Source organism: Lepidochelys kempii, chromosome 4, assembly GCF_965140265.1.
Source record: "Lepidochelys kempii isolate rLepKem1 chromosome 4, rLepKem1.hap2, whole genome shotgun sequence".
Lineage (NCBI taxonomy): Eukaryota > Metazoa > Chordata > Testudines > Cheloniidae > Lepidochelys > Lepidochelys kempii.
Window position 1 is genome coordinate 102,424,211 of NC_133259.1, and position 14,949 is coordinate 102,439,159.

The following is a 14,949-nucleotide window of genomic DNA, read 5'->3' on the forward strand; positions in this document are numbered from 1 at the left end:
AGAAAGAAAGAAAGAAAGAAAGAAAGAAAACCCTCTAAGGAGCCTCTAGCAGAGGTTAACATGAAAATCTCACATGCATGCCTAAAAGTTTCAGTGGATGAAATCTGCCCAAATGTCTTTTCATGTGTTTCTCTATTATTTTGCATTATAAAGCAAAGTGGAATATAACTTACAAAGATTAATTTACAAGCGATACTGCATATCAGAAAATTATTACTTCTGGTTTACCATTATGATTAGGGAGTCAATCTCCTCCAAGCTGCTGATTGCTTCTGTGATGTGCTGAACTTCCTTAACTTCTATTGCCTTTGCTGGAAGTTAAGGGTGTTCACCCCCTCACAGGTAGTGGTTAGCACCTTGAAGATGAGGTCATCAAGCCCCAATTGAGCAAAGCAATTGCCTAAATCCATGCCTGTTCAGCAAAGCATGTATGCATATGCTTAATTTTAGGCAAATGTTTAAATCCCACTGAAGATAATGGGACTTACGCATTTGCTTAAAGTTAAGCATGTGGTTAAGTGCTTTGCTGAATAGGGATGGACTGCTAACTCAGGGTCTAAAATAATATACTATTTCTGACAGAATCTTCACATTAATAAGACAAGAACAGCCTTGAAAGAGGCACCTTCAAGGTAATTCGGGGAGGGGGGGGGATATAGAGATTTGTTGCAAAATGAAGGTTAAATGTGATATGTGCCATAATGCTATAATATCTAAATAAACTTTATTAAAAGTAGTGTATCCAATACAAAATTTAGTTATAAAATCTATTATTTTTAATACTTATGCCAAGATGTGTTTTTGTTGTTGCTGTTTATTTTTTCTGTTTATAGTGTTTCATATGGTACTGCACCAAACAAAATGCCCTGAAGAACTAAATATGAGGTTCTAAACTCTAAAACTAAATATATGTTGCCTTAAAGAAAAAAAAGTACAACACAAAATCAGAATGGAAAAGCATTACCTTTGTACTCACTTGAGCACACCATTTGGTCCTGTAAATGGAGACCTTTCCCCTGACAACAATATTGTGGGTATGAAGATGTATCAATTACCAAGTCTAATTACATTAATGGATAATGGATATCACCTTCATCTACTTCAGGACCGGCACTTACTGGTTTGTCTATTTACTTGTCTTTAAAACTTTATGCACTTTCTAATCTCTCCATGGAATAAAGGCAACTGTCAATGAGTAAATGAGGAAAGACATGCAAGTTTCAACTAAACCCTTGCTGTAATATGCATGCTAACGTTCCACTTGTTCTACCTTGTGTGTGCAATTAAACTATGATAAAATTAATACTATTTGATAGTAGTTTATTTCTAAATATGTCACCTTGCCTTCTAAACAAGATACTGAGCATGACTACCACCTGCTTTAAGTGTTCAAGAATATGAATACCTACTCTGGTGAGTCAGTCAGTGCTCAAATGGTAACGTTTGAGATATGAAAAGTGCACGTTATTTATATAAACCTCCACCTGATATGCTCACTATTATGTTAAAATAAAACTTTAAAAAAATAAAAGCACAAGAGCACATAAATGTCACTCAGCAGCAAGTTAGCAAGTGCCCATAGGATGGCTGTAACAGAAGAAGTCTGCCAAAAAAAAATCTATCCTGTAAGCTTTTATTTAACATTATTCTTACTGTCCTCTGAGTCAATACCCTGTGTCCTGTCTTTAATTTATATGCCTGTTTTTGCGTGTGTGTATGCTGACCATTTTGATAAGCTACTTATTTTGTCCAAAGAAAACTTCAGTTACAATACTTATAAAGATATTAAACCAAAATGTTAAGTAATGTCAACTTTTTAGTATATTTTAAACTTCTATCTTAACACATTAAAATATGAGCCATACATTACTCAATTATATGGAGCTTTATAACCAAACTACCAGCACAAAAAGCTGTCAGACATTAACGGAGAAACTGGGGTGGGAGGAGGGGAGCTGTTTTAAAGTAGATAAATTAAGAGGTTTTCTTGATGTGTTCCTTCCACTTTTACATGGAACAATCAAAGTGTAGTAATCTATTTTCTTCTCCAAGGACATCTCGTAATGTATTGTACATCAAAAATATTTCCTGGGAAAATAGTCTAAATAATTTAATAAACAAGGTACAATCAATATATTTTTGCACAATAACCTCAAAGAAAGCACTTATCAGCACAAGTAGTCATTTGTATAGTCTAATCTCTTACCAATTCCTACATTTAACACACAAGCCATTTTTTCACCAAAAACAAATTATACTTTTGACAGTCTTTAAATCATATTTTGAGATGAATTCTGGCATCAAGAAAGATTTAGTATCTGATTAGCATGGATTATACCTCATGTGTTGGCACAGTGATCACTAAAAAGGCATAATCTAATATGTTTTTACTAAACCTTAGTGGATGGAAGCTTGTGAACTTTTTTAGTATTGTACATTTTATATAGGCAATATTTTAAAAGGTAAATTTATAATAGTCTCCGTGGGAGAAAGTTAATGAAATGTTTTGCCAAGAAACGACTATGTCAAATGTTCTGTAAAACATTAGTTTGACTAGTAAAACAACACACACACACAAATATTAGCTAATACTACATCAATCACACCAGTTTTGTAGCTCAGCTGAAAGAATGAATGGCTCATGAAATTCACTTCTACTTACAATATTTTATTCCACCATGCAGAATGCAAATACTGGTTGCATATTATAAAAGTCAATTTCAGTATACTAACAGACATCTCAAAGTATAAAAATGTAGTTGTGCATCATATCTGCATGTTAATACGTGGGAAAGAAAGCATTTTTGTCAAATTTGTCAGATTTTCCATGTTCCAGACTTGGCACCATATTTGCATCAATCTGCATTCATTTATCTATACTATCTTGCATAATGTGCATAGTAGCTGAGAAAACTTTCATAATGTTCATCTTATGCAGATCTCCCCCCATGACAGTATCAACTGCAAAACATTTTTGTCAGCATATAAGCTCCCAACAAAGTAAGTCAAGGAAAATGATCTCAGTTCAAAATTAAACATATGCCTTATAAAATAAAAAAATAGGTATGAATTATAATAATGGCCTGATTCTCCACTATGTTACACCAATTTGGCACCGTGACTTACCCTGGTATCTTTGTTTTATACTGGCAGAACTCCATTGACTTCAATGACAGATTCACATCAATATAACTAAGATCAGAATCAGTCCCTTGTATCACCCTTAAGTTCAGAAATATTTTACTGAGTTGGGGATACCACAGAAGTCAGTACCACCGCTACTGACATTCACATACCACTCAGTGTGAGGGTGGCACAACTGGGGCCTTATGAATTTAATATAATATCCTCCAAACCAGTTAAAATATTATAGAAGTAGGGGCTAATTCTTAGCTCACTTGCACTTATCAAGAGTCAGTCTTCTGAAATCAATGGTATTAGTGGTATAAAGAAAAATATATAAGTGTGATCACAATCAGGCATCTGAATCTTAATGAATGACCCGTAATTAGATCCCCCAACCTTTTAACATCATGGCTGCAAATTCATATACATATACACACAAAGCCATAGCGGGTGTGAATGAAGTCAGAGGGCAGCTCCCTCTCTCAGTAGGACCCTGCTGCCTGGGTGGCAGGAAAGAATTCTCTCTCTCTCAATGGAACCTTGTTGTCTAGTGGATGCACCTCCCTCTGAAAGAAAGACACTGATGGCTGCCTGTTTCAAGGGGACTCTGGTCGCTGGCTGAGTATGTGTGGAGTGTGATGGTTGGTGGCAGTGGGTAATGGGGATCTCTCCGTTTCCCTTAACTGCTTGTTGTGCTTACTACGGGCTGGTTATCTGTGGCTTGAAGGCGGTGTGGTGACGGGGAGAATGTCTGCAGCTCCCACGTTGTGCTTGTTGCTGGCTGGATGTGTGCGCTGGGGGCTGATAAGGACGTCTCAGGTTCCCTTCTAGGGATTTACTGGATTGCTGGTTTGGAGGGAGGGGGCCCTCTGCCCTCACTCTCATAATCTGTATTTGCTACAGGCTGCCTCCTGTGTTTGTGAGGCATGGGAGGAGGAGGAGTAATTTTAGTGGCGAGTCCCCGACTCCTCTATCTGCTCATTACTTACTGCCAGTTAGCTGGCAGGCTGTATGGGGTGAGGGAGGGTATGGGGTGTCTTTGGTTTCCCTACTTACCAGCTGTACTTGCAGCTGGCTACGCTGGCTGCCTGCAGGAAGGAGTAGGGGAGAGTACCAAGAGGATCCCCTGACTCTCTCGCTAGCTTACAACACTTGGTGCTGGCTAGTGGGCTGCCTCTCTGTGTGTGTGTGTGTAACTGGGAGGGTCCCCAACTCCCCCACTTACTTGCTGGGGGTCGGGAGGGCTGGCTGTGTGGAAGCGCAGTTGGAAGTAGTTAGGGGGTGACCCCAGCACCCTTACCTGCTTGCTGTACTTGCTGCTGGCCTGACAGCTGTACTCGGAGCAGTGATCCGATCCAATGGAGATGTTGTCTCCTGCCCCTACAAAAGTATTGGCCGGGGGCAGTTCCTGCACGGCCTGGTGCTTTTTCCCAGCGGTGGGGGACTGCGGGTGAAGCTGGACAGTGGGGAGCGGCGAGCTGGATTTGTAATGCCTGGCCAGGTCCGGGCTGCCCGGGCCGCCGTTGACCGAGCGGTATCGGCCCATGCTGGGGCTTTCGGAGAGCTTCTCGTTGACGCTGTCGTAGCGCTGCCCGTTGGGCTTGGAGGCCTCCACGGTGACGATGCTGCTGTAGAGGGGCTGCTTGCCCTTCTTGCCTTTCTTGTCCTTCTTGGGCTTCTTGGCCTTGTCGTGCTGCTGCGGGGTGAAGAAGTCCTCGTGGTCTTTCTTGCCCGCCTCGTAGCCGTGCTTGCCCTTGGAACGGCAGTACCGGGCCATGACCACCACCAGGATGAGCAGGATCACCGTCATGATGCCGGCCACCACCCCGATGACGATGCTGAGCCGCTGCTTGCTCAGCTCGTAGCTGGGGTCGCCGGCGATGTCCTGGGCCAGGGGCGTGTGCAGGCTGCGGGCCACCTGGCTCTCCACCACGGTGGCGTTGGAGAGGCTCTCGTTGACGAAGACGTGGAGCAAGGCGGTGGTGGTCTGGGGCGGCTGGCCGCTGTCGTTCACCTGCACCACCAGGCGGTGCAGGCCGTAGTGCTTGGGGGCCAGCTTGCCTACCAAGGACACCACGCCGCTGGCCGGGTCGATCTCGAAGAGCTTGAAGGGGTTGCCCCCGACGATGCTGAAGTTGAGGTCGGCGTTGAGGCCCGTGTCCGCGTCGGTGGCCAGCACGGTGGCCACCACGGTGCGCAGGTTGCTGGAGGGGGGCAGCACGGTGTAGGAGCTGTTGCTGGGGAAAGTGACGGCGGGCGGGTTGTCGTTCTCGTCCATCACGAAGAGATTGACTGTGGCGGTGGCCGAGCGGGGCGGCTCCCCTCCGTCCAGCGCCTTGACCTTGAAGGTGTAGCTGGTCTGCTGCTCCCGGTCGAAGGAGACGGTGGAGTAGATGGTGCCGGTGTCGTTCTCGATGGAGAAGATGCCGGCAGCCTGGTCCTGCTCCCCGGGCTGGATGGAGAGGCTGAGCTCGGCGTTGCGGCCCCGGTCGGAGTCCATCACGGTCACCATGCCCACGGGGCTGTTGGGCTGCAGGTTCTCCTTCACGTAGAAGGTGAACACGTCCTGCATGAAGCGCGGCTCGTTGTCGTTGCGGTCGGCCACCCGCACCACCACCGTGGTGGAGCCCTGCAGGGCCGGCGCCCCCTTGTCCCGGGCCGTCACCTGGAACTCGTAGGTGTCGCGCTGCTCGCGGTCCAGCACCGCCTGCACCAGCACGTCCCCGGAGTCCGGGTCGATGCTGAAGATGCCGCCGGGCGCCTCCGAGGAGAGGGGCGAGGGCTCCAGCGAGTAGAAGATCTCGGCGTTCTTGCCGCTGTCCGCGTCCGTGGCCGCCACCGTGGCCACCCTCTCCCCGGGCGAGTTGTTCTCCGGGAAGGAGACCTCCAGCACGGCCTGGCCGAACACCGGCGGGTTGTCGTTGGTGTCCGCCACCCGCACCAGCAGCGAGTTGTTGCTGGACAGGCTGGGGCTGCCCGAGTCCACGGCCACGATCACCACGTTGTATTCACGGACGGCCTCGTAGTCGAGCGGGGCCGAGGTGTGCAGAAAGTACTTGCGCTTGTTCTGGGGCTCCCCCTCGCCCTCGCTGGCCGGCTTGAGCTGGAAGGGCACGTCCCCTACCACCGTGCAGGTCACCACGCCGTTCTCGCCCTGGTCGCGGTCGGACACCTGCACCAGGGCGATGGGGGTGTCCACCAGCACGTCCTCGGCCACGCTGGCCACCCCGTCCCGCAGCGGGATGCGGCCGATCTTGCGGATGTCGATGGTGGGCACGTTGTCGTTCTCGTCGCGGATGTTCAGCACCACCGTGGCCTTGTCGGTCTTGGGCGGCTGGCCCCGATCCCGGGCCATGACGGTGAAGCGGAGCTGGTTCACCTCCTCCCGGTCGATGCGGTGCAAGACGCTGAGCCAGCCCGAGGTCTCGTCCAGACGCAGCAGGCGCCGCACCGACTCCGTGGCCGCCCCGAAGACGTACTCGATCTGCCCGTTCACCCCCACGTCCAGGTCGGCGGCCCGCAGCTGCAGGATGGGGGTCCCGGGGCTGCTGTTTTCCGCCAGGTCCGCCTCGTAGACGCTCTTCTCAAAGCGGGGGCTGTTGTCGTTCACGTCGGTGATCAGCACCCTCAGGATGGCCTGGGAGGAGCGGGCCGGGTCGCCGCCGTCCCGCACCCTCAGGCTCAGTTCATAGGAGTCCCTCTGCTCTCGGTCCAGCGCCCCCTTGACAATCAGCTGCGGCTGCTTCTCCCCGTCAGGGGTGTCGGCCACCTGCAGCTCGAACACGCTGCTGCGGGCCGCCCCGTCCGGCTCCTGCCTCCTCTTACTGCCGCCGGGGTAGAGGGCGCTCTCAGCTGCAGAAGCCGACCCCCCTCCTCCGCGTCTGCCCCCGTCCCCGCCGGGCTCTTGCAGCAGCTCGTAGCGCTCGATGCCGTTGCGGCCGAAGTCTCTGTCGGTGGCGGTGGGGAGGAGATAGAGGGTCCCTACGGGCCGGTTCTCCTCCACGGTAAGGGTGAGGACGGGCGAGGGGAAGGTGGGGGTGTTGTCGTTGATGTCCAGGATGATGACCCGGCCCTCGAAGAGGTCCACCCAGCTCTGCGAAGGGCCGATCACCGAGACCTCGAAGTCCAGGAAGCACTCGTTCTCATCGAAGATCATCTGGCACTGCGGCAGCTTCTCGCGGTCTATGCGCCGCTCTGTGGTGCTCAGCTCCCCGGTCATGTTATCGATCTTCAGGTAGTCGGAGCCCGACTCCAGGCTGAATGTCACCTCTCCAGAGCCAGTCACGATGCCCAGGTCCGAAGCCACGTTGCCTATGCGGATGTCGGCAGGTCCTTCCTCAGCCAGCCGGTACCTCAGCAGCTGCTTGGCCGCGGCCAGGCTGACCCAGAGCGGCGGAGGCAGCAGGAGCAAGAAGCAGCAGCAGCAGCAATGCACAAAGCCAAAGAGAGTCCGCATCTTCCTCATCTTCTTCTCACCAAAAACCCCCTCCTCTCTCCCACCAACTCCCCTGACAAGCCAACAGAAATGCTCGGCGTGCGGGTGATCAATTATAAAATCCTTCTCTTCCGGGAAACTTATGGTCTCATAACTGGTGCAATCGGTGATCAAAACCCTAGTGTTGGCTCCTCTCCTCCCTTCCTTCCAGTTGCAATATGCTTACAGTTGATGGGACAGTGTATTTTGCTTTTTAAAGATTCATCTCAACAGATAGGACGGGATTTTCCTGCTCCTCCTCTCTGGTTTTACTGTAATCACTTTGCAAGGTTTGTAATAAAAGCAGGAGCAGCACGGCCCTATTCGAAGCCCCCCCTCCCCAAGTCGCCTTCTTTGCTCCTAGAGTTAAGTACAATTCACACTCTTCTCCCTCTGTCTCTCTCAGCCGTTTACGACTAAGGCATTAGCTCTTTTCTTTCCCCACTCTGCACGCACACGGAAAAAAATGTGAATCGCCTCATTCAAAGGAGTTGTGTCCGGAAAACTCCCAATCCTCTTAGCAATGGGCAAAAAATACAATTAAATAACTGATCAAAATAAAATAAAAATTAAAAAAATCCCCAGTAATACCGGTAGCTGTACAGTGGGTAGGGGAGAACCCCCTGTATCACAGAGCAGTCCACAGAAAATCCCCTTCGGTTAGCAGAAAAGCACCCAAATCCATCTTCACAGATCGCCTAAAATGTTCAGTTCTTTCTCCGTAGAGGATTTTTTTTAATAACTCTGCGCAAGGTCATTAGTCACAAAGCAACGCTACAAAAACTGCAGAAACCGTTTGCCCAAAATTTCCAGAGCTGGAGCAATGCACATACACACACACAAGAGTCCCAAGTTTGTTTTTGCATCCGCAGTTTGTGTGTGTGCCTTACCTGCATTTCCACTGCATGTGTTATAGCAATCTGGATCTGCAGCACTGTGAGAGCGATTCACAAATGAGATTGCAGTCTCTCTCTCTCTCTCTCTCTCTCTCTCTCTCTCTCTCTTTTCCTTTCCGTCCCAATGCAGGTAACCAGAGCTGAACTTGATCCTTTCAGTTCAAAGGTTAGCAACAAGGCTATGTGTCCAAAGGCGATTATTGCTTTGCTCTCTCGTTAATATACCCGGAGCGGAACGAGATGTAACTGGATCCCCCACGTGAATTAACAGATTCTGAATTACATCCATATAAGCGGAATGGCAAAGGGGCGGGGAGGAGAGCCGCGGTGCGATTTATAAAAATGCAGTCCTCTTTGCAAAGAAAAGGATACCAGTCAATTGTCTCCTCTGAACCCCACCGCCTCGGCGGGTGAAATCTTGTGCCTTCCAGAGAAGTGTGGTTCAGGCGCTTTCGCAGCAAAGCGGCTTCTGCTTTAAAATGTTGAACGGCGAGTGAGGCGCCGCTTCCCACTCGGAAAAAAAGCAGTAAACCAGCAAGTTTGCCCAAAGTGGTGAGAGCGGCTGGAGCCTCTCTCGGCGGCTCTTCCCTGACGCTGCAGCAGCAGAGCCGCCTGCGCTACACACGCCGAGAGAGGGAGGGAGGGAGGACGAGCCAAGCGCTGCACTCCAGAAAGCCCAGCCTTACCCTCTGCAGCTGCAAGTGGGATAGCTGCTGATCGCAGAACACCAGCCCAGTCTTCAAGCCCATCCTTGGTACACACCACAGCGCTGCTGCTGTTGCTCTCTCTAACCCATGGTCTCCTGTGATTTCCTCCCCTCTCAAGCCACCACCACCTTCTGACTCTTCAGTGATCAATTATTGTTAAGCACATTGTTGTTCTTCCTTTTATTTTAGAGCCCCTGGGTGCGCTGGTGACGGCATGTTGTGGCATCATGTTGGTCAAACAACTCATTTTGCATAGATTCCCACCTTTTCTGTCCGCTGGTGCTTCTCTGAGACAGATGATGAGCTGCAGTGACGGTAACAGGATCAAACTCCAGGGGGGAAAGGGGAGTGCATTACAGAGCTCAGGCTTTCGCTGGACTGTTCCCCAGTGCTGGGGGTTTTGTCTTTATTGTGCGTCTTTCAGTGATTTGAATGCCCATTTTCAACGGCATCTGTGTGTTTCTTGGGAAAATTGGACCCTCTGAGAAAGAGAGAATGTGTGTGGGAAGGGTGGGGGAGGGTTAGGCAAATAAACACATGTAAGAAGAAGTAATAGATGTATTTCCGAATATGGACTTGCTGCTTCAGTGATTGCTAAAACGTAGTGTCACCTACCAGGTAAGAAATAAACTTTAATGTGAAAGACCTCGACACAACTTTGCTTATTCTTGCGTCCCTAGTTCACTTTCTCCTTCTTTTGACTTTGTGCCACTTAATGGCCCATGGCATGTGCATGCCTCTGCTCTGTTGGTTGATGTCTGACTCTCAGACTTGTCCCTTCCATTCGCATGCAATCGAGCAGCGAGAGAGACTCCAGCTGGTGGGAGAGAACGAACCAGGGCACGAAGGAATGGATCCCGCTTTCCCAGTCACTCACGTTCAGAACAAACCCCACTGGTTTTTTTATTATTATTTTTTAAAGAAAAACATGCAGACAAATATGTCCAAACGTCTTTCTTTATGCCGATGGCACATTTGAGCTAAAGCAGCCGGATGTGCTTAGATGATTCAGACCAATGATCACAGTGAATCTAGCTTGCTGTCTATTTCATGTGGGGAGGAGAAAGCGAGGTTTCCACCTCTTGCCTGTGCGAACTGTAGGCACACACAGGGACAGTATGTGTATCTGCGGAGTGTGAGCTGGGGAATGACTGCCTGAGTGTTCCCCACTCCCTGCCGTGCCAGGGCTAGAGAGGAGTCGTTTTCCTGTGTAGGTGGACGCTACAGCTCCCGCGTCTCTCACTGGCTGGCCCAGCTCTGGGACTCCTCCTCCCGCTGTGCTGAAGCCGGGAGCCGCTCAGCTTGATATCTGCAGCATCAGCTAGAAAGCCCAGCTTGGCGCAGGCTCAGTGCTCACCGCCGCAGTCCGGGCTGCGGGAGGGGGCTCCAGGAGCTCGGCATCTTCGCATAGGGTTAAGAGGGATTAATACGAAATCCCCATTATATTTGCCAAGCAACTTGACTGTCTCGAAATTCCCCCTCGCTGTCCGGGAGGAGGGATCGTGTCCACACTAATCCCGCCGTGCCAATCGGAATACCGGCGGCACGCTGCATTGCCCTGGTCCCGGCACATGCTACACATTTCCATCCGCCGCTGCCTCCCTCCCTGCTTTTAAACGCAGCCGGAAAACTTAATGCGTTCCCTTGTGGGAGGGGTGAGGCGAAAAAGCTTTTAACCTCCCCGCCATCAACTTTACTCGGCTTCCTGTGTGTGGAAACATTTGCACAGCATAGCGCCCCCCCCCCCCAATCGTGTCTTCAGAGCTCCCCTGTCTCACGGGCACACTGCTCCCGCCATCTGGTTTGCGGGGAAGCCTGGGTTTCAAACGAATAAGCGGGTTCTTTCTCTTGCCCGGTGCAGCCTGCCCCATGCACACACAGAGACACACCCACACAACGTGCCTTATTCCCCCAAGCAGTGTCTCTCTCTCCTCCCTCTGCACGTGCAATGTCTCCCAGTGTGCAAAGCCTGCCTGCTCGGGAGCGCAACGTCCTTCACAGCGGACTGGTTCCTCTTTCGGAGCAGAGGTAACGGCCCCCTCCCCTTCTCTCTCCTACGCGGGCGGCCGGCGTGGGAAATGGATCTGACGTGCTCTGCATGGTGGATGGGCAGCGCTGCCTTTGGGCCTCGTGCCCTGGCTACGGGGGGAGGGGAAGGAAGTCGGGTCCAGGTTGTGTGTGCTGCCCGTTTGCCCAGGGGAAGAGGGAAATCGGAGCCCCTTGCTTCCGCTCCCTGCCTCGTACCCCAGCTCGGTAGCGTTCGGGCCCCACCGCTTCACTCTCAGCGGGACCAAGTCCGGCTAGTTCAGACGGTGGAGATTTGCCCCTTTGGCCAAGACTGGTGACCGAGGGAGTCCCCGCCGCGACACATTTGGAGGTTGGGTCTAGGGAAGTAGGATCGCACGTGTCATGGGCTGCAATTAATAAAATAGCCCAAGATGCTGGCGACCAACACTAAAAGAAGCACTAGATTCCCACTAAAGCACTAAAATGAGAGCTTGTGTCTTTAAAGGGAACATCGGATCATACTGGCGAGATGGCAGCTTGTGTGTGGGGACGTCCATCTGGCATTTCTAGCCTTTATTATGCACGGGAAATCCTTTTAAAGCCATCACCGGGCTTTTCTCTCCTCTCCCCTGCAGCTCTTAGGGTTCCCTCTTCGGTAGTTTACAGATTTTGTAATTGTATCTGTTGATTAGAATAGTTAAAGTCCTTTGGTAAATATGCAAATATAATAATGAATCGTTAGCTTATTTCAATTTCTCGGCGGAGCCCGATTTCATTTTTCGTACCTACCAACTCTCCGCTGGAGTTGGCTATACTCCTCCTCCTCCTCCCCACAGCACAATTTGTTTTTTCGCGGTTCGGGAATGTCGGTGTCTCACACTGGAAAATAGCATTTAGGATCCGCAATGGAGTCCAGTCTCGAAGAAAAGAGTGACCAAAAATTTAAAAAAGGGGAGGAGGGGGTCCAGTGCCCGGAAAACAAAGTAGGACCTTAAGGCAGAATCTTAGGTGGGTTTTCACTGAAAGGAGGTGGCATATTCACAATAATATAAGGGAAAGGTTAAATACAGTAAACATGATAGCCAATTCTAGGGAAAAAATATAAAGCAGGTAAAGCAGTTTGATGGGAAAGGAGAAACTGACTCAAGAACTCCACCAAGGGACAAACAGATGAAATGACACCACAACAGCACCAAATCTGTGTTGACCTTTCATCTTTTAAAAGTGTCTCGCTGATTTTTTGCCTTTGTGTCCTGATCTCCCACCTCTCTTCCTGCAACACCCTCTCCCCCTTCCAAAGCTTCCTTAGTTTGTGAAAGTGAATATACTAGGACATAGTTGGGTTGGGTTGGAACAAGTGCTGACACTTGCCAGTGTCTTTCACAGCCTTGAATCCATGTTTGCAGTACAGTAACATATAATAAACTGAAGTGATTAAATTATTAATTGCAATAATAGCCTTTGTGATGGACAGTAAAACTTAAGAATTTAAATAAGGAAACCACAGATTTCCTTTTAAACAGCTCATAATTGCTTGCTTTCCTGGTTATTTAATTGGGCACTAGCCAAACATAAAGCAGCTTGTTTAAATCAGATAATTCTCTATCATTGTTTCTTATATTCTGGAAAGACTAGAACTAAAAAAATATTACTAGATAGAACAATAATAGTTGGCTGTTTGCAGCAGGGAATTGATAGCTGTAGTTAAACTGTGTAAGTGTTTAATTAAAACTTTACATCCCGAGGACAAAATTTGAACTTGTCTCATTAAAAGGAATAAAAAATGGTTTTCATCCAGGGGTCATCCCATTGCCCTTTCTGAATTTCAGATTTATAGAGATTGCTTTGAGATTTAGAATAACATTTAGCAAAAAGTGGTTTCCCAGTCTATTTGTGTTTAGCAAGATTTTGACAGTTATTATTATTATTCTTTACAAATCACAATGATTTAGACTGAAGATAATTTCCTAAATAAAAATATTTCCATATAGTATTGGTTTTAAAATGTCATCCATAGAGAGACAGTGAAATTTGCCTATTATTTGAAAAAAAGAAGAAGTCTAATTTGTTTAGCTAGGCTGCAAGAGATATAGGTAGATTTTCTTTAAAATCTCAAGGCCATTACTAAGAGGTGTTTTGTTTTTTTTTGTTTGGTTGTTTTTTTTAACTGTAAATGGGTTTACATAGTGGGCCAGATTTTGCCTTGGTTTACACTTCATATGCAACCTATTGACTTCACTGGAGTTGCAAAGGCTGAATTTGGCCCATTATTTTATATTCTTATTTTTAATTAAACTACATTTCCATTCCTGGAAATCCAAAATAAGTTATAGGAAAAGGGCATTGAAGAGGACAAATTAGACTGATACAAACCTATAAGTATCTCCATGTCAAAACTGGAAGAGATTTCAGAATTATTAGTACTCTACATATGAAATAAATCATAAGGACATATCAAAGAGATAAACAGGGTAGGATTTAAATAAAATACTGGAGACTAAAATATAATTTTGGAGAAACAGAATGAAAAAAAGGTAAATATTTCATAAAAATAATAAATGGGGACAGTTTGCACATATGCTAATACCACTACCATAGGAATACTTCATAGTGTTGCTGTTGTTTTGGGAAAGAACTTAGATAATGTAGGTCCTTTGATGATATAATCTGTCAAATGTTGCTATGATGGTGATCTTATCAGTAAGAAATGAATATTAAAGTTTTAAAATTACTTGCTCATGTTATAATGATTTCCATGGCATTTATAGCAGTCAAAGGAGTTTCCTTATTTGTAAGTAGATATATTATGCTTTACATTGTACATGTGGATTTTCACAAGAAATAGAAACCATTCAGTGTACTAACACTATTCAACATTTGGAATATTTTTTTTTAAGTAGGTGATAGAAATGTGCATCAGCATCCTAACGAATATTTGAGTAAAACAACAGCTGAGCACTCAGTGAATCTTTTTAAAGTCAGATACACTCTGATGATTTTCCCCTGCTGTCTGAGAATCCAGAATTATCTAACAAAGCTTTTGTAAATGACAAAACAAATATTTGTGTAAGATCACAAATTGTAACATACTATAGGTGCAAACATATCAACTACAAATGCATTTTCAAATGTTTAAAAATCAATTCACTTATTTTACTTTCTCATTGAGTCTTGAGTTTAGGATTCCATGTTTCCCAAAAACGATGCCAAATACAAAAGGTATATTTTGGACAAAATATTGCTTGATTTACGCATATATGTAGTCCTATTAATAGGGCCCTACTAAATTCATGGTCCATTTTGGTCAATTTCAAGATCATAGGATTTTAAAATTAGTAAATGTCATGATTTCAGCTATTGAAATTTGAAATGTCATGGTGTTATAATTGTAGGGGTCCTGACCCAAAGAGCAGTTGTGTGTATAGGGGGGGAGGGTCACAAAGTTATTGTGGGGGCAGGGGGTTGCGGTACTGGTACCCTTACTTCTGTGCTGCTGCTTGCGGCAGCGCTGCCTTCAGAGCTGGGCAGCTAGAAAGCAGTGGCTGGTGGCCGGGAGTCTAGCTCTGAAGGCAGAGCCACCGCCACTGGCAGTGCAGGAGAAAGGATGTGATCCTTACTTCTGTGGTGCTGCTGGTGGGACGCTGCTTTCAGAGCTGGGCTCCCAGCCAACAGTCACCGGACTCCAGCTGCCGAGCTCTGAAGGCAGCGCAGAAGACAATACCATGCCCTCCCTAATATA

General features: G+C 47.5%; 2 protein-coding genes across 8 annotated transcripts in view; one reads left to right on the forward strand and one right to left on the reverse strand.

The window, feature by feature from the left end:
- Positions 1-9,486, reverse strand: part of PCDH7 (protocadherin 7) — a 392,778-nt gene extending 383,292 nt beyond the window's left edge. For 3 of the 7 annotated variants that reach the window (XM_073342325.1, XM_073342324.1, XM_073342323.1), the window contains exon 1: positions 4,427-9,481. In XM_073342325.1, the coding sequence (XP_073198426.1) occupies positions 4,427-7,591 (3,165 nt within the window). In that variant the 5' untranslated portion in view covers positions 7,592-9,481. Of the gene's footprint in view, positions 1-4,426 lie in introns of all 7 variants that reach the window. The other 4 variants (XM_073342329.1, XM_073342326.1, XM_073342327.1 and 1 more) reach the window with 2 other exon arrangements.
- Positions 7,652-14,949, forward strand: part of LOC140910989 (uncharacterized) — a 44,437-nt gene continuing 37,139 nt past the window's right edge. The window contains exons 1-2 of the mRNA XM_073343203.1: positions 7,652-7,890; positions 11,065-11,231. Coding sequence (XP_073199304.1) covers positions 7,652-7,890; positions 11,065-11,231 — 406 coding nt within the window. The remainder of the gene's footprint in view (positions 7,891-11,064; positions 11,232-14,949) is intronic.